This window comes from Protopterus annectens, chromosome 12.part0 (genome assembly GCF_019279795.1).
Source record: "Protopterus annectens isolate FY-2018-M chromosome 12.part0, PAN1.0, whole genome shotgun sequence".
NCBI classification, from domain to species: Eukaryota; Metazoa; Chordata; order Ceratodontiformes; family Protopteridae; genus Protopterus; species Protopterus annectens.
In genome coordinates, this window is record NC_056746.1 from 497123273 (window position 1) to 497148377 (window position 25105).

The following is a 25105-nucleotide window of genomic DNA, read 5'->3' on the forward strand; positions in this document are numbered from 1 at the left end:
GAGAACAGTGCTCCTCAGTAGGCTTTCATGGAATGACGGTCAGATATTGCTCTTCAATTGCTAGGCAAATAATTTCCCTTGGAGCAGATTATATCCTGCCAGTGATATAACAGCCAGCCAGCTTCCAAAGCTTCAGTGCACCTTCCACATGCCCAGACTGCCAAGCAGCTTGAGCTGACTAAAAGACAAGTTTGGACTTGAAGCCCTTCTGCCAAAGAATATGTGTCGCCGAGGCTTTTGAGGATCAACTGTCGGCTTGTGCTTTCGTTTGCAGGGCAGATACGTTTCCTTTGGGTGGAAGAGTTTCTATTTTCTTAAGTTTTGTTGATGTTTTATTACTTTCCTCTTCAGGAAAGTTATTTTAAAGCTAGGAATGTTGTTTAATGAACTGTCTCGAGACTGTAACATTCTTTTCAGTGGAGTACTCGTTTCTTTCTCTCAGATTAAAAGTAATGCTAACTAACTGAAAATGTATTTTCTGTGGAGAAATTGTGTATTTTTCCATTGTGGGGCTGGTGTTTTAAAGTGCTTTTTACTGTGGGTTTTTTTTTTTGTCAAAAAAGTAACTTGTAGACTGGTAGATTTACAGATATATGCTGCTTACCTTCCCCAGGAAAGAGGCACCATTTTTGAATTGAATGTGGAGCAGACTACCAGTCTCATGGTCAGTGGTTCTTTCAGCCGCAAAAATAGAAAGTTAAGCAAACAACTCTTACCAACACAGTAGGCTAGCAGCATGACTGAGTTACAGGTGGGTGACTTTGCTGTGGCCATTTGTTGTACCTCAAATCAGTCATCTTTTACCCAAGATTCCTGTAGTGTAGCACCCACAGCCGCTATGGACTGGGGTTAGCCATGTCCTCTGCAGCTGTTGGAGTCCTCTCAATGGGCAAGGGAGAGCCACACCTGGTCCTGGGAGAGGGAACAGGGAAGGCTTCCCTGTTGTGACAGAATGTGCTTCCCATCCTTGGGGAAGCAGCTGCTGACATTAGTAACACAGTTAGCCACATTTTTCCTGCCAGAATAAAAGTAAGCATGTTATCTATTCCACCTCAAATTTTTTTTTTTTGGATAGGGATACTTTATTGGGACTGGCTTAGGGTTTAATTCAGGCTGTTGACCCTTCTTGTAAAGTAGCTTCTGGTAAAAAAAAGAGGGAGTCCTCTTTTCCTGAAGAGATTCAAGATTCTTAATCTGAACAGGAAGATGCAGGGAAGGATTCAGGATTTTGTCCTCAGATTTCTGATTCATACTCGAGGAGAGTTCATTTTCTGATTCTCCCTATGGGGGTTCCTTTTTCTCTGATACTATTGCTAGAATGTGCCAGTGGAAGAACACTGAGATTTCTCAGTCCCTCAGAAAATGCTATTGAGTTGTTACAGAAGGATTTTCCAGAGTCTACACCCTTTCCTCCTGTCCTTTCCTCTCCTGTCTGCTTTAAAGGATATGTGTCTTACTGCCTGAAATGTTCCTGTTAGTCAGCCAGCTGCCCCTAAAAGGCAAATAGGATGTACAATGTTCTTCAGTCTTTTAAATTTTTATGCATTATTCCCAAACCTGACCCAGCAGCTATAGCCTTAGCTGATTCAACTGCTGCTAAGCGCTTGTTATTTTCAGTCCTACTCTTTCTAACAAGGATGTGAAAAATTGATAGGTATGGGAAAAAAGTGTATACTTGTGCAACTTTGATTTTTCAGAATTCCAAATTGTTAGGATAATATGTTAAAAATTGTACCAACAAAATGTGAAAGTATGAGGAATATTTTTAGCTACAGTTTCTTTGTGAAGAAAAATCTGCTTTAAATAGCTTAGTTTCTTCTATTGCACAGGCCAAAACTTATTATTTGCAGTGTATGTATGACTCTGTTGATACTTCTTCCAGGCTGCGGCCACTGGTACTGTTTAAGGAGGTTTGCTTGACTGCATTCTCAGAACCTCCCTGATGAAGTAAAAAATGAGATTTTAAGTTCTCTCTTGGATAGAGATTTAGTGTGTGGCCCCCTCTACTGTAGAGGTGATTAAAAGGCATGATGAAAGGGACAAGCTGGTCCAGGCAATCATGGGGACTTTTCAGCTGTCCTTCTCCAAATTGTCCAAGAGGTTTTCTTTCTCCTCATTCAGTTTTGGCAAAAAAAAAAAAAAAAAAGAAAACAGAATCGACAACCTCAACAAAATTCAAGTAAACAGATGTTTAAGAAGAAATGGCAAGGGAGTTCCAAAATGAAGTCTCAACCCTCCCATACCCAATGATAGTCCAACAAGTGTGAATGACTGTTCAAGAGACCTTGCAACTGCCTCCCACCCTGGCCTCTTTTCTCTTCCAGAAGGTCTGAATCTCCATTATTCTCTTTGGCAACAGATTGTTTCATACAAATAGATTCTGAAAGTCATTTGTCAAGGTTACAGATGGCAGTCTACTCATATAGCTAAGGCTACTGCAGCAGCGATTAATATGAGATACATAGTACAGTTGTGTAATTTGAACTTACCATAACAGTTGATGTTCAAATGATCACTGCTGAAGTAGCCTGTTCCTCCCTTTTTTATTGGTATGTTTTTATAGCAGGGTGTGGACATATGCTTTTTTGTTGTTCCTAGCATTATCCTTCCATGACTTAGCCTCCCTCTCTCTCTGCTAGCAGTAAAGCTCTGAAGGGCTTTGAGCACTAACTTTCTTTTAGTCAGTTCAGCTCGATCTGCTTGATGGTTTGGGCATGTGGAACGTGCCCTGAAGCTTTGCCGGCTGGCCCTCTGTTTTATCCTCGACAGGCTATAACCTATAAAGCTAAGGATACTGCAGTAGTGATCATTCAAACATCTACTATTATGATAAGTTCAACGTACACACCTGTACTCTTTAGTTAATCCAGCTTTTGCTAAGCATTTTGTTAAATCTAATCCTCCTTCACACAAGGGTTGTAAACCACCAGATGTTAAACCAAGGTCCCATCTGCTTGAGTTGATGGTAGCTCAGGTGAATGTAAAAAAAAAATCACATAGTACCCATAAAGAGTAGGGAAAGTTCCCAGATGCCCTGGCCAACTTTCCCCTAATAGTATAAACCCCAGCTAGGGTCTCCTCTGAAAAGAGGCTTCTAACCTAAAGGGATTAACCCAGTCAACCAAGGCTAAATAAAATAAAGTTAGATAAAAAGTTCATGCTTTTGTAACTTTTGATTTTTTTTTTAATTCTGAATTGTCAGGCTCACATGTTAAAGTTCATTCTGACAAGTTGTGAAATTATGAGGAATATTTTAGCTGCAGTTTTTTCTTGTGAGGAAAAATCTGCTTTGTGTTGTGTAGTTTCTTCTGTTTCTCAGGTCACTACTCATTGTTTGCAATGTGTTTATGACTCTGTAGATAGTGCTTCATGAACTGTTGCTGCTGGTACTGTTTTGAGAAGGTTTGCCTGGCTGCACTCTTAGAGCCTCAGATCTCGTTTGCCGCTAAACAAGATCGAGTTCTTCCATTTTGGCTCTGGCTAAGTGGGAAATTTTTTACTTATTGTAGAAATAATTTTGTCTTTTTGCCTTCAAAATTTAAATATTGGAGTTTATTAGATAGTTAGTTTAGAGTGTTCGCTGTTGTGGTTTTTTGCTTCTGGCCATCTTTTTTTCTGCTAGGCCTTTTGTCTCCTCCCTATCCCAGCTTAAATTTACTGACTTAAGCCCGTTTTTAGTTAGAGGGCTTCTTTTGGTATATTTAGTTAGAATACAAGCTTGTTTCAGTTAGAGAGTCTTGTAAAGTGAATTATTTAAATTTTTTCCTCCCCGTTAGCTTAAAGCGTCAGCTCATTTGAATTAGAGGGCTGCCATTGCCTGTTTCAGTTAGAGGGCTACCTTTTTTTTTCTCCCCTTATACCTTAAGCATATTCATTTAAATTAGAATTTTTAAGGTTGCTTTGGTGTGCTTCTTGTTGTCTTAAAAAATATATATAATAGTACCAGTCTTAGTTTTATTGCTATAGTGGTTAGCTGTTGTTATTGTTATTGTTGTATGTTTTATACAAAAATGTCTAAAGAACCTAAGGAAACTAGACCCTCTGGGTTCAAAAAATGTGGAAAGTGTAACCAGAAAATGTCTCTTACTGATGGTCACACTGTTTGTGTATACTGCCTTGGGGCAGTTCGTTTACAGGAATACTGCACCATTTGTCACTAATTCAGCCATAGACTGCTGCTTGAGAGGAAAAACAAACTGATTGTGAGAAGTTTACTGAAGACCCCCTTATTTGAAGCTCTTGAAGAAGATCAGGGCACTTCTAAATCGTCTATGTCGAAGAAGTCGGGAAAGAGGTAATTTCCTTCTTCTGGTCAATCAGAGCCAGTTAGAAAATTGACAAAAGTGGCATCTCCAGAACCAAAGACTGCTGGGCCCAAAAAATCTCCTTCATCGGCTCCTTCTGTGTTGGTGCCAGCGGAGTTTCAGTTATGGAGCCAATCCCTGGAATTACACCCGGTTTCTCCGACAGTGAGATCTCCTTTGGTGCAATCAGCTAGATCTCTTGCTTCCTCCTCTTGGTCCTCCAGGAGCCTTTCTGATGATGACATGGATCGTGTGGTGCAGCAGTTTTTTAAGACACCGGCGCTTGCCAAACTGCTGTCAACTCTAACCCAGAGGGATTTGGAACTGACCAAAACTACCCCTTCAGCATCGATTCTTCCTCTAAGCCGACCTGGAAACAGTTGTAGTGGAACCGTCGGTGCCAAGACCTAGCCCAGGATCTTTGGACCCGACTTCTGCTCCGACATCCTCGGTTTTGGCTGAACTCGAGGAGACTAGGAGCCGACGATCTCCGGTCAGGCCCAGGGAGGAGAGTCAGGTCAGACACTTGTTGGATCTGAACTTGCCTCACGGGGCTTCGGTGTGAGTGAGCTCGGCTCCTACATCAACCTCTTAGCCAACCCTCTTGGTTCCAGGGATGCCTTCTGGCTCTTCGGAGACAGAGGTTTCCTCGGATCAGAGGTAGGGGGCTTTCGAAGTGATGAGAGTGCTGTCTCCACAGACAGGTCCACTCTCGGGTCTTGACATTCTACCCCAAGGCACCGGTGTCCATCTCTGCACCACTGAATCCGCAAACACGTGGAGACCCTAGGCCTCAGGATGCCCCATTGGGTGAACCCCTCTCTTCGAAACCTCTCCAGAATATCCTTCTGAAGAGGTCCCTCATAAGAGACTTTGCAAGAGGAAGCATTTGGACTCCCCAGAGGAGTCCATCACTTCTGATACGGACCTTGATGAGTCAGAAGGGTCCCCACGGTTGCCCTCTGTGGATATCTCCTTTGCAGACATCCTGGCGATTCTTAAACAGAGAGGCATCTGGAAGTCCATCAACCCTTTTGAGGAGGAATCTGTATATCTGAAGGCCTTTGGGTATCACCCTTCTGCCACTTTGGTGTCTACACCTTTCAACAAGCTCATGGAATTAGTTAGTCAAAAGGCGTGGGAGTCTCCAGACTCAGTGGAACCTGTTCCTCGGAGGGCAAACAGTTTAATACTGCACCTTCAAACAAGGATTTTCTTACCAAGGGTGTCCCAGTAGATGCTATGGTGGTGGTGGCAGCCACCAAAAAGGAACACTGAGACATCTTTGTCCATCTACCAAACAAGGAGTCTCGTATGATGGACAGATATGGAAAGCGCGTGTTCTCTTCAGCGACTTTTGCACTCTGATTGCTGAAATGTCCTTCAAGGATGCATCTGCAGTCATAACATATGGGTTGTCCTGCCTCAGGCAGCCCTTCGGTCGGCCGGATTCCAAAATCTGGGTCTGGCCTTGGCTGATGTCGCACTTTCCCCGACGTCAGAGCTTCTGGGGTATAAAGGCATCAGCCGACGCCATTTTCCTCAGTCTTTCTTGCCGCGCGGTGCCCGAAGCAGAAGCTGTTCGCAAGTGCCGGTCAGTCAGATCCAGAGATTTCAGCTACCGAAGACTTCGAAAAAAGCTAAGTACCCCGTTGGGGACTCTTTCTTGCCTCAGCCGATGTCAGACAAAGTGAATAATTGTTTAACTTGTGGGACACAAATACCTCATAAGGATTTCCATTCTTACTGCCTTCCTTGCCTAGGCCCAGACCACGACGTATCAGCTTGTTTAGCCTGCGCCTCCTTCAACCGACGGACTCTTAGACGTCGGTCAGAGTTTGCAGAAGAATTTTTTGGAACCGATTTTGCTTATAAAATGCCGTCGGAGACTCCGACTTCGCATATGGCCAAAAAACGTAAGGAAAAGGACCGACACTCGCGGCCCACGGTTTCGGCTGAAACCACGGCTAGGCCCACCGCGAGTGTCTCGGTTTCGGCTGAAACCGAGCCAACGGTTATTTCTACTACCGAAACCTTACCTCCGACAACCGAGGCCAGAGAGGCCCCGGCTGAGTCAGCTTCAGAACTCCCTACCGAAGCTAGTGCTCAAGAATTGTCCAACACCATTCCTTTGGACATTTCTACCCCTGCATGTGGGGCAGCTAGGCCCCCAGCTTCTATGTCTATTAAGGCCTTCTCCAGGCTAAAGCTGCCAAACTTTCAAAAGCTTTGCCTGCCAAATCTACTTCCCAGAGGCCTTCCTCAAGTTCTCAAATTTTTAGTCTTGCTGAGGACCTTATATCCTTAATTAGGGGTTCCCAACCTCACCCAGACAGGGCCTCCCTACCTCCACCAGACAAAAGGCCCAGGACTGATCCCTCTGAACCTCTCTCCTCTGATTACTCCACAGATGGATCTGATTTGTCAGACCATCAGGAAGGGGCCTACTCGCCTTATGAGGATTCTGATGCAGAGGACTCTATTCCTTCGGCCTCCCCACCTGAAGAATTTTCCTTTGGGGAGACTTTACACTCCATGAGGGAACACTTTCAATGGCAAGGTCAGGATTTCTCTGATTCTAGAAAAAGATTAAGGACCTTTTTTGCATTTGCCCCAGCATAGGCCCTTAGCCATACCTCCTGTTCTAACTGTAATTGACGATGTGTATAATGATGTCAGTACTGCCCCTGATTCACTTCCCCCGGCCCCTGCAAAACCTGACAGATATTACAGGGTCCCGGATTCTCACTTCCACCTGTATAAAGCCCATGCTGCAGACCCAGAAACTATTTCTCAGGGCCCAGAAGGGGTTGCAGCTGCTACTGCCAAAATTCCCCTTCCCTCTGAAAGAGAGTCTAGAGCATTAGAGAGATGGGGTAAAAAGGTTTATACTTCTGCTACTCTTTCTGCCAGGGCATTAAACTGTCAATTTCATATGATACAGTACCAAGAATTTTTGTTAGATCAGCTGAATAAGAAGCTTTCTTCTCCTGAACCTTTAGACCGTAAATCCCTTCAGGATTTGGTACACAACTCTCAGCAGGTCAGTAATCATTTCTTAAAATGTGGCTATGATGCACTGGAGGCTTCATTTAGATCAGCTATGACTGGGGCAGTAATTCGTAGGCATGCCTGGCTAAAAGAGCAATCCTTGCCAGACCATGTCAAGGCTAAACTCCTCGATGCTCCAATGGAGAAACAAAGTTTATTTGGCTCACCTGCACAGGAGATTCTAAAGAAGGTGGAAGAAAAAGCAAAATCTGTGCAAACAGTAAAGGAATTTCTGCAGGTCCAACCTCCGAGGTTCAGCAGAAACTGGCCTACAAAGAATTGGTCCTTTCCAGACACCTCCAGAGCACAGAGGGGCAGGAATAGATGCCCTAGAGGCACAGGTCAATCAAAGGGTGCCTACAGGGGTCGTCAGTGGCAGCCTGCCAACCAGAGGGGTAGTGCCACAGCTGCAGCTACAACCACTACCACAGGACAGACACAATGACTTGACTCTGATTCCGCCTTCCAGGGATCAACTGGAAGCTCCCTTAGGCGAAAAGCTGGCTTTATTCTCAAAAAAACTGGCATTGCATTACAAAGGATACATGGACATTGCAAACAATAGACAAAGGATACAGGTTTCACTTCCACACTTTACCAAAAAGGAGCGGAATGCCAAACCTTCCACCAAACCAGAAGGCAGAGGCTTTAAGACAAATCAGCAATTTACTTCAGATGAAAGCCATAGAAAGGGTACCATCTATAGAACAAGGCCAAGGATTTTACTCCAGATTATTCCTAGTACCAAGAAAAGAAATCCAATGGAGGCCTATTCTCGACTTGTCCGCACTGCACGCATATCTCATTGTGCCAAAATTCAAAATGCTGACCCTACAGCAGCTTCTTCCCATGTTGGGCAAGGAGTCTTGGCTGGTGACTCTAGATCTCAAGGAGGCATACCTGCACGTCCCTATACGACCAGATTGCAGAAGACACCTCAGATTTCTTGCAGGATCAGAGCATTATCAATTCTCAGCATTGCCCTTTGGCTTGTCTACTGCGCCCAGAGTATTCACGAAATGCCTGGCATCAGTAATTGCACATTGCAGACTTCAGGGAATTCAAATCTACCCATACCTGGACAACTGCCTAATACAAGCGGACAACAAGACAAAATTGTTAAAGGACTTGGCCTATGTCATACACCTGCTACAGGCTTTGGGATACACAGTCAACATTCAAAAGTCAAGACATTCTTCATTTCTTAAAATGTGGCTATGATGCACTGGAGGCTTCATTTAGATCAGCTATGACTGGGGCAGTAATTCGTAGGCATGCCTGGCTAAAAGAGCAATCCTTGCCAGACCATGTCAAGGCTAAACTCCTCGATGCTCCAATGGAGAAACAAAGTTTATTTGGCTCACCTGCACAGGAGATTCTAAAGAAGGTGGAAGAAAAAGCAAAATCTGTGCAAACAGTAAAGGAATTTCTGCAGGTCCAACCTCCGAGGTTCAGCAGAAACTGGCCTACAAAGAATTGGTCCTTTCCAGACACCTCCAGAGCACAGAGGGGCAGGAATAGATGCCCTAGAGGCACAGGTCAATCAAAGGGTGCCTACAGGGGTCGTCAGTGGCAGCCTGCCAACCAGAGGGGTAGTGCCACAGCTGCAGCTACAACCACTACCACAGGACAGACACAATGACTTGACTCTGATTCCGCCTTCCAGGGATCAACTGGAAGCTCCCTTAGGCGAAAAGCTGGCTTTATTCTCAAAAAACTGGCATTGCATTACAAAGGATACATGGACATTGCAAACAATAGACAAAGGATACAGGTTTCACTTCCACACTTTACCAAAAAGGAGCGGAATGCCAAACCTTCCACCAAACCAGAAGGCAGAGGCTTTAAGACAAATCAGCAATTTACTTCAGATGAAAGCCATAGAAAGGGTACCATCTATAGAACAAGGCCAAGGATTTTACTCCAGATTATTCCTAGTACCAAGAAAAGAAATCCAATGGAGGCCTATTCTCGACTTGTCCGCACTGCACGCATATCTCATTGTGCCAAAATTCAAAATGCTGACCCTACAGCAGCTTCTTCCCATGTTGGGCAAGGAGTCTTGGCTGGTGACTCTAGATCTCAAGGAGGCATACCTGCACGTCCCTATACGACCAGATTGCAGAAGACACCTCAGATTTCTTGCAGGATCAGAGCATTATCAATTCTCAGCATTGCCCTTTGGCTTGTCTACTGCGCCCAGAGTATTCACGAAATGCCTGGCATCAGTAATTGCACATTGCAGACTTCAGGGAATTCAAATCTACCCATACCTGGACAACTGCCTAATACAAGCGGACAACAAGACAAAATTGTTAAAGGACTTGGCCTATGTCATACACCTGCTACAGGCTTTGGGATACACAGTCAACATTCAAAAGTCAAGACTAGTGCCATCACAAAGGATAACCTTTTTGGGTGCGGATCTGGACACAATCACTAAGATGGCTTTTCTCACAGAAGAAAAACAAAAACAACTTCCAGATTACTTCATGACTTTGACAAGACAAACTCAGCTTACTGCAAGGAAAGTCCTGCAGGCCCTGGGTTTCATGGCATCCTGCATAATCTTGATTCCACATGCCAGGCTGCATATGAGGAAATTACAATGGTACCTAAGGAATGTATGGTCTCAACACAGTCACAGTCTAGAAACCATGATACCAATCATTCCATGCCTTCAAAAGGAATTCCTGTGGTGGGCTCAGGCCTGCCAGTCCAACAGAGGGTTGCCTTTCAACAAACCAAAACCAAGGCAGACCATCACCACGGACGCCTCGGACCTAGGATGGGGAGCACACTTGGAGGACAAATGTATCCAAGGCCTAAGGCCTCAAGGACAGCTAAGCATGCACATAAACCAAAAGGAGATGCTGGCAGTGAAGCATGCAATCGAGGCATTCAAACCATTTCTCCAGCAAGGACATCTGTTAATAAGGACAGACAACACCACGGTCATGTGGTACATAAACAAACAGGGAGGCACACATTCCTACCCTCTATGCCGGATGGCAATGAATCTGTGGAACTTATGCCTGAATCTCAATATCCAGCTGCAGGCCAAATTCGTACCAGGAAAAGAGAATTCACTAGCAGACAGCTTAGGCAGGACTACCACGGATGCTCACGAATGGATGCTGCATCCAGACATCTTCAAACTCATAGCAAAGAAATGGGGAATGCCAGAGATAGAGCTGTTCGCCTCCCAACTCAACCACCAACTGAAGAAATTCTGCTCAAGGACATACCACCCACAAGCCTGGAGGGTGGACTCTCTCTCTTTCAGCTGGAATGCCCTAACAGTATATGCCTTTCCACCTCTCCCATTGATGAAAAAGGTTCTACTGAAGATCAGGGAGGAACAACCAAAGGTGATACTAATAGCTCCGGACTAGCCAAGACAACACTGGTATCCACTACTGAGAAGCATGTCTCAGGCGAACTCATGGCCTCTACCCCTATGGCCCCTTCTTCTAACGCAGAACAATTTCAAGACCCTGCATCCAAACTTGAAAACATTGCAACTAACTGCCTGGAAAATTCCTTAAAACCAAACCAATCAGTTTTATCTCAGAGGGTCAAGGACATTATCTTGGAGGCTCGCAGACCTTCCACAAGGAAAACATACTCAGCTAAATGGAAGAGATTTCTCATTTGGAGCACATCAAAGGGCACAGATGTCACAGTGGCAAACATAGCACACATCCTAGAATACTTAGCAGAATTGTTCCACAATGGCCTGTCTTATTCTTCCATTAAGATTCATGCTTCAGCAATTTCAGCAGAATACAATATGGATCCTCCTATCTTCTCTCACCCTCTTCTCAGACAATTTTTGAGAGGGATCAAGAATGTTAAACCTCCAAGGAAACCCCCTCTGCCTACATGGGATCTCAATTTTGTGCTGGAAAAATTAACACTACCCCCTTTTGAACCAGCAGCATCAGCAGACTTACAGTTCTTATCTTGGAAAACTGCTTTCCTTCTAGCAATCACTTCAGCAAGAAGAGTATCCGAGTTACAGGCACTAATGGCAGTGCAGCCTTTTCTTATTTTCCACCAGGATAGAGTGTCACTGAGAACCAATCCTACTTTCATGCCAAAGGTGGTATCCAGGGTATCCTTGAACCAAGCTATTCATTTGCCTACGTTCTTCCCTAACCCACAGAACAAAGGAGAAAAACTTTTGCACACCTTGGATATACACAGACAATTACGCTACTATCTGGACAGAACTAAAACCAACAGAAAAACTGACCAACTTTTTGTAGCATATGCAACTGGGGTGCAAGGAAGAGCAATTTCCAAACAGACAATTTCAAAATGGATAGGAAATTGCATTCGATTCTGCTACTCTTTTCATGGAAAGACGGCTCCTGAAAATATCAGGCCTCATTCCACAAGGGCCACAGCCACCACGACAGCTTTCCTACGTGGGGTGGCTACCAAGGACATTTTAGAAGCTGCTACTTGGAGCTCCGTGCATACATTTGCCAAGCATTACAATCTACCTTTATACTCCAGATCCCGAGCAGGATTTGCAACTGCAGTTCTGCAGGGGATCCTGACTACACCATCATTATCTTAGTACCTCCTCCCCCAGTTTGGCTATTGTATTCTACCCATATGTTATGACTGCAGATGCATCCTTGAAGGACATAGTACAGTTTTGTACCTACCATAAATGTAGATGTCCGATAGGTATGCATCTGCAGTCAGGATTACCCACCCTCCTTCCCCTCTGTGGTATTCCTAGGGTGCTTACCCCTCTTTCAGCTAGCTGGGGGAATCTATTATGGTGTATTTGTTTGTATGTATATATGTATATATATTTTGTTTGCTACTGTTTGGAATTTTCTACATTTATCCAAATTTAGCCTTCCTAGAGGGCACCTGGCATCTGGGGCAAGAAACACTGAGGAAAATGGTGTTGGCTGATGCCTTTATACCCCAGAAACTCTGACGTCGGGGAAAGTGCGACATCAGCCGAGGCCAGACCCAGACTTTGGAATCCGGCCGACCGAAGGGCTGCCTGAGGCAGGACAACCCATATGTTATGACTGCAGATGCATACCTATCGGACATCTGCATTTATGGTAGGTACAAAACTGTACTTTCTCTTGATAGCCATCACTTCTGCTAGAAGAGTTTCAGAGCTACAAGCATTATCTGTAAAGCCCCCCTATATGCTTTTCCACAAAGACAGAGTATCCTTTCAAACTAACCTGTCCTTTCTACCCGGTAACAGAGTATGCTCAGAATCTAATTTGAACCAGTCCATAGAACTACCAGTACCATAGAGCTACCAGGGAGGGTGGCCTAATGGTTAAGGTGTTTGCCTTACAAACACAAGGTGCAGGGTTTGACTCTCACAAGGGATAATTGGCTAAGCTTAAAGTGGCTCACAAGGGCAGTTAGCTTAGTACTAATCTATGAATCTAATAAAAAACATTTTCCCTATTTATGGCAGCAAGGCAAAATATATGCAAAACCAACTAGATGTACATAGACAATTACGTTTCTGCCTACATAGGACAAAGGACTTCAGAAAATCTGACCAATTAGTTATATCACTTTCAGACTTAACAAAGGTGCTCCTATATCTAAAGTCACACTTTTGAAATGACTGTCGGATTGTATTACCTTTACCTACAAATCTCAGAACAAACACCTCTCCTATAAAGTCAAAGTCCATTCTACAAGAACCGTAGCAACCTCTTCTGCCTTTCAAGCTAGACTACCAGTCAACGCCATTTGTGCTGCAGCAGCATGGGCAAGGCCTCATACCTTTATCACTCATTCCAAAGTGGATTTGGCCTCCAGGAACAAGGCCTCCTTTGGGTCCACTGTTGTGAAGAATATTCTCTCATGAGCCACCCAAGAAATATGGTGCTAGGGACACTGTCCCAGCCAGTGAAGAATGAAGGTGAGATAGGACAACATCACATAAAGACATTTTGTACTCACCATAATGTTCCATGTGTGTTGTCCATCTCGCCTTCATTCTTATATCCCACCCTCCTATCCCCCAGTCTTTGGCTTCTGGAGGACAGAGTGGTCACACTTGGAAACAAATGTTCTTCGACCTTCTTCATTGCTCTGTAAGTTTTTGGATAGTTTTATTGCTAGGCATTGTTGTTATATCAGCAAACAAGATCTGGGGAGCGTTCTTAGGGCATGATGGGCTAGGGATACAGCCACAAGCTGGTGTAAGACCTCAAGCTTTTGTATAAGGCCTTGTCGGAACTTGTACAAGGATGCTAAGGCCTGGAACGCCTTACCAGTATCCATCAGGTCTGTACCCTCCCATCCTTCAAAATCACTCTGAAAGACTTCCTAGCTAAAATCTGACTTAGTTCTTGCTCAAAACAAAGATATACTATATCCCTAAGTTTGAACAAGAACATTTTCATTCCTTGTATCTCCTTACTCTCCTCCTTCACTTACTTCCTTAATGCCATCTAATTCTCTTCCCTGACCTTCTCGCTCAATATATCATAAGCCTGTTTTTCCCTCAGTTCATATTGCAATTCCTATTTGTATTAGACTAACTTCCCTTTAGATGTTCTTCATTCCACATTGCTGCAGTCCTAACTATTGGGTAGTCCGCTGTCCAGTCGGCCCGAATACCAAAGTATATGGCTGACGTCGGTCAGGGCGCATTAGACTGACGTCAGTATGTCAGGGTACTAATGCGCATGACCGACGTCATATCCTCAGTCTTTTTTGCCGCATGGTCCGATGCAGAAGCAATTTTGCGAGTGCAGGTTGGCGTTCTGAAAGTTTCTGAAGTCAGAGTTTCAGACCGAATCAAAGTTGGCTAAGTACGCCGTTGGGGAATATTTTGTTTTTTTCTTGCCTCAGTATTTAACCGGATGTCAGAAAAAGTGAATAACTGTATTTCTTGTGGGAAACAGATACCTCATAGGGATTACCATACTTTGTGTATACCTTGTTTAGGGCCTGAGCACGACGTTGTTGGATGCCGCTCTTGTGCTAGATTTAACAAACGCACTATTAAGAGAAGGTTAGACTGTGCCAGGTTAGTGTTTGGGAAGCGTTGTAATTATAAAATGCCGTCGGATGCTCCGACGCCGGCTTCGGCTAAAAAACGCAAGGATAAAGCAGCAAAGCCTAGAGTGGAGGAACCGACAGTCCCAGACGTCGGTTCTTTAGAAGGCTCAGTGGAGCCGGAGGTTTTGCCAGGTGTTTCTTTGGAGTCTCAGGGAGAGACTTTACTGTTACAGGATGTATCCTCTCAGGAAGTAGGCCAGGCTGAGGGGGCTTCTCAGGTGGCTGTTCTTCCTTCTCTTCCTAAGGTGGTTAGAGCTTCCCCTTCTGTTTCCAAGGCTTCTTTGAGGGGCAGGCCAAGTTTAGCTTCAGTGGGGGTTTCTCCTAGTGCTTCAGGGTCTTTGCCTAAGAAACATATGCTTAAAATGGCAGAGGATTTGATTACTATGATAAGGGGTTCTATGCCCCCTCCTGATAAGAGGCCTAGGGTGGAACCTGAGTTTGTGAGTTTTGAGCAATGCTCGGAGGCTTCGGAGTCTTCGGCTGAAGACTTGCAGGAGTACCCTCCTTATTCTGATTCTGATGTGGATGATTCTACTCCTTCTGCTTCTCCTCCTGAGGATTTTTCATTTTCAGAGACTCTGCATTCCATGAGGGAGCATTTTAAATGGGAAGGTCAAGATTTCTCTGATTCCAGGAAAAGGCTTAGGGAATTCTTGTTTTTACCCCAGCATAGGCCTTTAGCTATACCTCCTGTTTTGGATATGGTGGAAGATGTGTTTGCAGAGGCTTCCCTGAATCCTGATTCTTTGCCTCCTGCCCCAGTTAAACCGGATAGGTATTATAGGGTGCCTGAAGCTCATAAGTATCTTTTTAAGAGTCCTAGGGCAGACCCGGAAACTGTCTCTCAGGGGCCTAAAGGTGTGAAGGCCTCAGTTGTTAAAAATCCTGTCCCTCCTGATAAAGAGGCAAGGGCTTTGGATAGATGGGGAAAGAAAGTGTATACTTCTTCCACTTTAGCCATGAGGGCGTTGAATTGTCAGTTTCACATGTTAAAATATCAGAATTATCTTCTTTCACAGTTGAAATCTAAGGTGGATGCTCTGGCCGAAGGTATTGAGTGTAAAGAGTTGCAGGATTTAGTTCATGTGTCTGAACAGGTGGGTAAACATTCCTTGCAGTGTGGTTTTGATGCTGTTCAGGCCTCCTCCAGGGTGGCTGCCACTGGTTCTGTTCTTCGTAGGCACGCCTGGTTGAGAGATCAGAATTTAGCTGAGCATGTTAAGACAAGGATTTTGGATGCTCCTTTACAGTCTGATGTGTTGTTTGGTTCGCCTGTGGAAGCAGTTTTGAAGAGAATGGAGGACAAGGCTAAGTCTATGCAAACTGTTAAAGATTTTTTGCAGGTGCAGCCTCCGAAGTTTAGTAGAAATTGGCCTACTAAGGGATGGACTTATCCTGCTTATGATTCCCAGTCTAGGGGTAGGTCTAGGCGTGGTAGGGACAGAGCTCAGGGTTCTTTTAGGCCTAGGACAGGGAGTTCCCCTGCTCAGACTTCTGGTGAGGGCAGGGGTCAGTCCTTTCGTAAGCAGACCCAATGACCTGCCTTTTCAGCTGCCAGTTCATTCTCGCCTGGCAGCACCGTTGGGAGGAAGGCTGTCTCTTTTCAAAGAAAATTGGGATTTAATTACCCAAGACAGATGGGTTCTGGATATCATTCACAACGGTTACAGGTTTTATTTCCATACCTTGCCTCCTTTCAAAGGCATGCCAGACATTCCTCCTCTACAAAGACAAGAGGCTCACAAGCAGATTTCTCTGTTACTCCAAATAGGGGCCATTCAGCCAGTTCCTGTGCCAGAAAGGGGCCTAGGATTTTATTCTCGCCTGTTCCTAGTACCAAAGAAGGGGAACACGTGGAGACCAATTTTGGATTTATCTATCCTCAACACTTATCTGGACATTCCCAAGTTCAAAATGTTGACGTTACAACAGCTTTTACCTCTGCTGGGCAAAGATCACTGGATGGTAACTTTAGATCTCAAGGAAGCTTACCTTCATGTGCCTATAAGACTAAGTTGCAGAAAGTATCTGCGTTTTCGAGCTGGAAATTCTCATTATCAGTTCTCTGCATTGCCCTTTGGCTTATCTACTGCGCCCAGAGTATTCACAAAGGTTCTGGCTCCAGTGATTGCTTACTTCAGGCTAAAAGGTATTCAAATCTATCCTTACTTGGACGACTGCCTGATTCTGGCTCAAGAAAAGGAAGACCTTCTACAGCATTTGGAATATGTCATAGCAGTGCTAAGATGCCTAGGGTATTCTGTGAACGAAATAAAGTCCAGTCTAGTACCCTCTCAAGACATGTGCTTTCTGGGTGTGAGACTGAATACAGCAGCCCGATGGCCTTTTTAACCCCGGACAAAGAAAAGAATCTTTCCAGTTACTTCCATCAGCTATCTCTTCAGTCCGGGCTGACTGCAAGGACAGTCCTTCAAGCCTTAGGGTTCATGGCATCTTGTATTCTGGTGCTTCCCAATGCCAAACTGCATATGAGGAAGCTGCAATGGTATCTCAAAAATGTATGGACACAGCACTGCCAGGATTTGGACACTGTCATTCAAATAATACCTTGCATTCAAAAGGAATTTTTGTGGTGGGCTCAGGAATGTCACCTAAACAAGGGACTCTCTGTGACCCGGCCAGAGGCGAGTCAGATTCTAACGACAGATGCCTCAGACATTGCTTGGGGAGCTCATCTAAATGGAAAGTGGCTACAAGACAAGTGGCCTGCCAGACTACAGCATCTACATATCAACATGAAGGAGATGTTAGCAGTCCAGTTTGCATTAATGGCTTTCAAGGAATTACTTCTTCCAGGGCAGGTGTTGATTCTAACAGACAACACAACTGTCATGTGGTACATCAACAAACAAGGGGGAACACATTCTTACCCATTGTGCAGGCAAGCAATGATTTTATGGGAGACTGCGCTCAGCTTGCAACTAACTCTTCAGGCAAGGTTTCTGCCGGGAGCACAGAACTCCTTAGCAGATGTGTTAAGCAGACAAATCATGGATCCCCACGAGTGGAAACTGGATCTTCATGTATTTCAAAAATTGACAGTGTCATGGGGAACTCCAGACATAGATCTGTTCGCTTCTCGACTAAACCACCAGCTGCCAAAGTTTTGCACAAAGAGGTTTCATCACACAGCTTGGAGAGTGGATGCTCTTTCTTTCAGTTGGAAAAATCTTCATGTGTATGCGTTTCCACCTCTGCCTCTTCTTCCAAAGGTGCTTCTAAAGGTCAGACAAGACAAGCCAAGGATGATTTTAATAGCTCCAGATTGGCCTCGGCAGCACTGGTACCCATTATTGAGGAGTCTGGTAAGGAAGCCTCCATGGCCTTTACCCTTGATTCCACACCTGTTGTCTCAGAGAGACGGTCACCTGCTCAATGTCAAGCTTCACTCTCTTCATCTAACAGCCTGGCATATTCTGTTTTGAAAGACAGTAGGTCTCAACTTCCTCAACAAGTTTTAAATGTGATTATGGAAGCCAGGAGACCTAGTACAAGGAAAGTGTACGCAGAAAAATGGAAGAGATTTTTATTTTGGAGTGCAGCAAACAATTTGGAGATTTCTGAGCCAAATTTGAGTGTGGCTCTTCAATATCTTACTGAGTTACTGGACAAAGGTTTGTCTTTCTCTTCCATTAAGATTCATGCTGCAGCAATTTCAGCTCACTATGATTGTGACCCACCATTGTTTTCGCATCCTTTGTTCAAGCAATTTCTTAGAGGGGCAAAGAATATAAGACCCCCACGTAGAGCTCCTACTCCTGCTTGGGATCTCAATTTTGTGTTGGAGAAACTTACTCTACAACCTTTTGAGCCTGCGGCTACTGCTGAATTGAAATACTTGTCATGGAAGACTGCTTTTTTGTTGGCCATTACTTCTGCAAGAAGGGTTTCTGAGTTGCAGGCCCTTATGGCAGTAGAGCCTTTTTTGATTTTTCATAAGGATAGGGTATCTTTACGTACTAATCCTTCCTTTATGCCTAAGGTGGTTTCTAGTGTGGCTTTAAACCAAACTATTCATTTGCCTACTTTTTATGCAGATCCCCAAAATAAAGGGGAAAAGATTTTGCACATTTTAGATGTACACAGGCAATTGCGTTATTATTTGAGCAGGACTAAGGATTTTAGGCAGTCTCAGCAGTTGTTTGTTTCTTTTGCTTTGAGTTCGCAGGGCAAGCCTGTGTCAAAACAAACTATTTCTAGGTGGATTGGGTGTTGCATTACATTTTGTTATTCCCATCATGGCAAGGAGATTCCAGCTGGGATTAGGCCTCATTCCACTAGGGCTACTGCCACTTCCACAGCATTTCTAAGGGGGGTGGCAACTAAGGATATTTTGGAGGCAGCTACTTGGAGTTCAGTGCATACTTTCTCTAAGCATTATCACCTTCCTCTCTACTCTAAGTCTAGGGCTGGTTTTGCCACAGCTATTTTGCAAGGCATGTTGTCAGTTCCTGCTTCCTTATGATTTGCCAGCCTCCCTTACCTCTGCTTTGGGATTCTACCCAATAGTTAGGACTGCAGCAATGTGGAATGAAGAACATAGTACAGTTTTGTACCTACCCTAAATGTAGATGTTCGAGGATCCACATTGCTGCAGTCCAATTTACCCTCCCTCCTTCCCCTCTGTGTTTAGGGGTGGTTGTGTAGGTGAGGTTATATTCTGCTAATTTTGTATATATTGTACATATATTTTGGTGCAGGTATGTTGGGAGTTTTTGGCTTTTGGCCTTATCTTTTCAGGGTCTTCTGACATCTGGGGCAAGAAAAGACTGAGGATATGACGTCGGTCATGCGCATTAGTACCCTGACGTACTGACGTCAGTCTAATGCGCCCTGACCGACGTCAGCCATATACTTTGGTATTCGGGCCGACTGGACAGCGGACTACCCAATAGTTAGGACTGCAGCAATGTGGATCCTCGAACATCTACATTTATGGTAGGTACAAAACTGTACTTTTCTATAATAACTGTCTAATATTTCTCTAAATATTAAAGGATGGTCATATACCTTGCATCAGTTCTTTAATCAATGTTTTTATATTGTCTAATTTGTTGTAATTATTTAAAATGCAGGTGATTTTGTTTTATTTTTTGAAGATTGTAAAATTATTGTTCTTAAAATGTTTTGTAATAATTTGGAACTTTCTCCCCAGGCCTGTGCTGAAAATGGGCTTCTATCCAGTCAGACTTTCCCAGTAATCAAATGTCAATAAATAAGTAAAATGAGTTCAGAGACTGATACAGCAAGATTACAGATGGCAGTAGGAAGATATTCCTCCTTTCCAGGAAATTATTCCACATCCACTAGACTAAAGCTGTTTTCCTCCTGTCCTACAGCTCATGTGCTCTCAGGGTGTAATAAAAACTGTTACTCCTTTCCAGTTAGGGAAAGAGGTTTATTCCAGAATGTTTTTGGTGCCAAAGAAAGAGAGAGAAAATGCCCGTAGACCAGTTCTGGACCTTCCTTTCCTAGACCAGTATGTGATAGCACCTACATTTAAAATGCTTTTACTTCACATCCTGTTACCCTTTCTTCCTCATTTGAATTTTTTGATGAGCATTTTTTTAAATCTAAGGTTATCACATTCCTATTCATCCAGACTTCATGTTTCTTACGGTTTTGTGTCTGGTTCACATCATCAGTTCTCTGCTTTATTCTGAATTATCCACTGATCGGAGAGTGTTCTCAAAGTGTCTAGCTCCAGTCAAAGAGTATTGCAGGTTGCAGGTATCAATATTTTTAACCTGGAATTGCGTGTGTGTCAGTGCAGCCCAAGAAACAAAGAACTAAGGAAATGTTTTGTCTAGCATCATGTGAATAGGGGAATGCAGGTAGTCCAAATAAATACAAATGGAGATTAAAACAATCAAAATTTATTGTTACAACAGTCAAGCGCTTTCATCTTTTAAGTTAATAAGACTTCTTCAGAATTATCATACAAGCAAGCAAGTTTCAGTTTGGAGTCATGTGACTACCATTACTTTTAAACAACACACTTGTATTACATGGTTCTTAAGATGTCCTGTATTCCACTATTCACTGGATGCTACACGAACCATTTCCTTGGTATCTACATTTTTTCCATATTTAGAGAACTTGCTTATTTTTGCAGATTCTTTCTCAAAGTGCTAGTAATCTCTTACTTTGGTGAGAGATCTACACAGGCTGTGATTCCCAAAGAACATTCCAAAGTCCTTTCTGACTCCATCACGCAGGATTGTGCTCCTGGGGTGTCTGCTCAATACCTCTGTACAAAGAGCTTTTTTCCTCGGGAAATATTTAAATCTATATTTTGGTTTGTTTCAAGAGTCTTTCACTCACATTTTGGTCACTGCAAGGGAATACCTCAAGATTCTGGGTCTTATGGCATATGATTCTCATGATATCCCTAGCAAGACTCCACATGGGAAAGATACAATTGTATCTGACATCTCTTTGGTCTCAGTACCAACACCCATTATACTTTCAGATTCCAGTTCTAGGATTTGTCAGAAAAGTAATTACTTGGAGGAAACAACAAATGGCCCTGAATCCAGGTCTGCCTTTTCCCCTTCTGCTCCAAAGCAGCCAGTCACCACAGACATCTCAGGCTTTACTTGGGGAGCAGTTTCAAGGGGAGCAAAAGTGTAAGGTATCTGGAACAACATATACAGAATCAGGCACATGAATATAGACTAGATTATTTCTCTTATCATGGCAGTCAACTCTCTGTATCACTTTTGGTCCCCAGGACCTCTTTAAATTGTTGCAGATAATACCACAATGATGTGATACATAAACAAGCAAGGGGTATCCAGGTCATAATCTCTCAGGTAGACTAGCCATGTTGGCTTGGGATATAGCTTTACAGCACAGTTTCCCTCCAAAGCATCCTACTTTCTATCAGAGCAAGTTGAAAAGGACAAAGTCAGACCCTTACAAATGGAAACTAGATCAAGGCATCTTCCAAGATTTATCCATCTGTGGAGAGTTCCTCAGGTAGGCCTTTTTGCCTCCTCTACGAACAATCAACTGTCAAAATTCTGTTCCAGGACTCCAAGCAAGAAGGCCAGGAAAACAGATGCCTTTTCTTTCCCTTGGACAGGAATATCCCTGTATGCTTTTCCACCCTTTCCACTGATATCCCTTCGAGCCCAGGAAACAGTGAGTTTCCTTTATTTTGGAATTGTCCAGGGCAATTACACTAGCTTTCTCAAAGACTGCATCTCCTCACGGAACAGGGGTATTTGATACATCCCAACCCCAAACAACTACAACTGACTGCCTGGATGATAGTGTCTTATTACCTTATTGTTTACTAAGGATGTGCAGCCAACACTTGCACAGGTTGAATAAGCTCATCTGTCCGACTTGAAGAAGGGGCAACCTGTGTCATAGCAGGCTGTTTCCAAATGGTTGTCCCAGACCGTTACCTTTTGTTATTTCCAACATAATGAAAGTATTCTAGGAAGGGTCAAGGTACACTCTACCAGGGCTTTGGCTTCATTGTTAAAGGTTGAACTCTAGAAGTATTCTGGAAGTAACAACTTAGTCCTCTGTACGTACTTTTGCACTACAAGATAAGTTCCTTCTCCATGTCAAGGTCAGACTTTGTTAGGATCATTTTAGGGGCTCCTGGACCCTTCACCTTCTACCTCCCTGATTTTCTAAGCTATGGTAAATTACCTATATGGTTTAGGCTACAGCAGTGATCAATATAGAGAACATAGTACAGTTGTGTAAGTAAACTTACCATAACAGTAGATGTTGGAATGTTCACTGCTGAAGTAGCCACTCTATCTCTTCATCCCCCTTATTCATAGTGTATTTTTATGCCAGGGTGTGGACATTTGTTTTTTGTTGTTCTTAACAATGTTATCACAAGGCTCAGACTCTCTCACTTGGCATAAAAGCACTGAAGGTCTTGGTGCTCAAACTTGTATTTTAGTCATCTCAGCTCGAACTAATGTTTTTTGTGCATGGAAGGTGTCCTGAAACTTTGGAAGCTGGATGGCTGTTGTACCTTGGAGGAGTAAGACAGTGCTCAAACAGATCACTGCTGCAGTAGCCACTCCCTCCCTCCATCCCCCTTATGTTTGTTTGATTTGTGTTTCTAGGGTGAGGACATTGATTTCTGTTTACCTAGCATTGACATCTTTCAGAGCTCAAGCCTGTCTCTTTCATTTGCCATGAAAGCTCTGAAAGGATTGGCACCACACCACTGATTTTCACCTGCCTTGATAGAGTTGTTAACAGTCTGGATGCTTAGAATGTATCCATAAACTTTGGCAACTGGCCAGCCATTATATCTTAAGCAGGATGCAATCAATATAGCTAAGGCTACTGCAGCAGTGATTTATTTGAACATCTGCTCTTAGTATAAATTTACTTACACAACTGTGCTTTCTTGTAAAGATAGCAAATGTTGTGTCCATGAAATTTTGCTTCCTTCTTTACTTTTCATAATACTGTGTATTTATCCACTGCTGTGGAGATGTGCCCAGTGTACCCTGAGAGGTCCCTTTATTATTTGTTTTTTTATTTTACTTTGGGATTAAAGCTGAAATATATGGTGATAAACCCCAGTCTGTCTTTTTATTCAATGGCCATCTATGCCTAACCAACAGATGCCTTGCATTACATGTGAGCCGGGCACTGAGAACTGTCATTTGCAGCTTCTGTTACTACTGTTGCAAGTGGTGTTTGTAATGTTGGTCATAAAGCTACATAATAGGTTTTCCCTTTTTCCTTGACTTAATTTCATTCGTATTTGTTAAAACTTAGACCATAGTGCAAAAGTACAAGAAAGTATACAAAAGTGAAATACCTGGGGTGCATTAATATGATTGGCAGGATCAGTGTGACTGTGCTTTATGAGATATGGTATAAGTGCTATTTGGCACAATGAGCAATGTTAGAAAATAGTAAGCCTTCTAGACATTTTATGTCCTGTGCAGATAACTGTGTAACTCAGTTAACTAGAAAAAAAGGCATCTAATCACATAGTTCATAGATGTGTTAAAATAACCAAGCTGACGAATTGTTTGATTTATGAGAATATTATGTGAGTTTTAACTCTGTAATGACTTTTATGATCTCTGGTATGCAACTGTGATATCACTCATTGTTTTCAATAGACTAGCTGAATTTAAAAATATGGTGAAGTATTTTGAATGCTTTTTACGTTTTCAGCTCGATTTGAAAGTAAGATATGAGGAATTCTTTTGAGCGTTTTTTTTTTTTTTTTTGTTAGTTAATTACCATGTTAAATTTGTTATAAACCATTCTTCTACAGGTGCTGTAAAATATCTTGAGTGCTCTGCGCTTACCCAGAGAGGACTTAAAGCAGTTTTTGATGAAGCAATTCGGGCAGTTTTAATCCCTCCGCCTGCTGAGAAGAGTAAAAGAAGGTGTATGCTTCTATAAACATATCTATAACCATATACACCTTATGAAGAACTGGAGACCCCATTCAGCTTACCCCCTTTTTGTTCGAGCTGTTAGTCATACTGCCATGTGTTTTGGCTTGCACAACTTTGTTGTAGTGTTATGCCTTACATATGTAAATGTACACTACTCAAGAATTTAACACTGGAAACCTTATTTCTTGTTAAATCTATTTAAACTCCCATTTTACAGGTTTTACTTAAATGTATTTAAAATGTTGCCAAAATCGCGGGTAAGTAAGAGTTTTGTGATTATTGCACTACAGATGTGAAGCCTGTAACTGGATTCATACAAAGTGGTCTTAAGAAAAGAAACATGAAAAATTCTGATGGCAGAAATGTTCTGTATGACTACATTGCAAATTTCACATCTGAAATTTGAATGATGATGTTAATGGTCTGGTGCCAAGAAATGAATCTTGCTATATTCTGGTATAATGTAATTGTCATAGCTTTAACTATTGTACACTGTATTGTAAATCAACTCAATTTTATAGTAAATATGCACTTTATTCATTGGATATGCAAAATAAATTGCTTTATTACTGTATAGGTGGGAGAAACTAACTCTAGCTGTTGCTGTTTTATAATAAACTTCTTAGTAATTAAATGCTGAGGGTGTTATTCTGCACCCGTGGTGCTTTGAGTGAATCCCTTTAAGCAGTTTTGGTATTGATTAGTTGAGTTTAAAACAATGTTGTAAAGGAATAAGTAGCTGATAGAAACTAAATGAAAACACTACATTGTGCCTTTGCATTTCATTGGATATAACTCTTCAGTCCAGCTAAATCAGAGAAGGTGAAAAGCTATTTTCTTAGGAGGTGTACTTTCCTGGCCATGCTTACTAAGTTATTGCCAAAGGTATTCACAAGAGGGGGTGTTTTGAAGATACTTGCATTAGATTGTTGTTGTAGTAGCCATTACAAATGAGATGTATGCTGCCGAGGATACTGTACATCCAGTCAGTCTACAGAGTTTCAGCTTCCTTCCTTGCATGCTGTATGTCGCCCTTAGTGCAAGAGTAAGTATAACAGGGATGTATGGATGCCTTGTTAAGCAGTCCTACAATGGTTTGAAGATGTGGAAACAGTGGTGGAGTTAGTGCAGGGTGTGTACAAAGACCCAATGACACAAGTATGAACAGTGTTTGGAGTTGTAGAAGGATTCCCAGTGGGAGTGGGTGTGCATCAGGGTTCTTATGTGAGCCCACTGCTGTTCATACTGGTG

General features: G+C 43.0%; 1 protein-coding gene across 1 annotated transcript in view; it reads left to right on the forward strand.

Moving 5' to 3' along the window:
- The window catches only part of LOC122816662 (ras-related C3 botulinum toxin substrate 1-like), a 581445-nt gene extending 556957 nt beyond the window's left edge, over positions 1–24488 (forward strand). The window contains exon 6 of the mRNA XM_044089614.1: positions 23728–24488. Coding sequence (XP_043945549.1) covers positions 23728–23858 — 131 coding nt within the window. The 3' untranslated portion in view covers positions 23859–24488. The remainder of the gene's footprint in view (positions 1–23727) is intronic.
- The last annotated feature ends 617 nt before the right edge of the window (positions 24489–25105 follow it).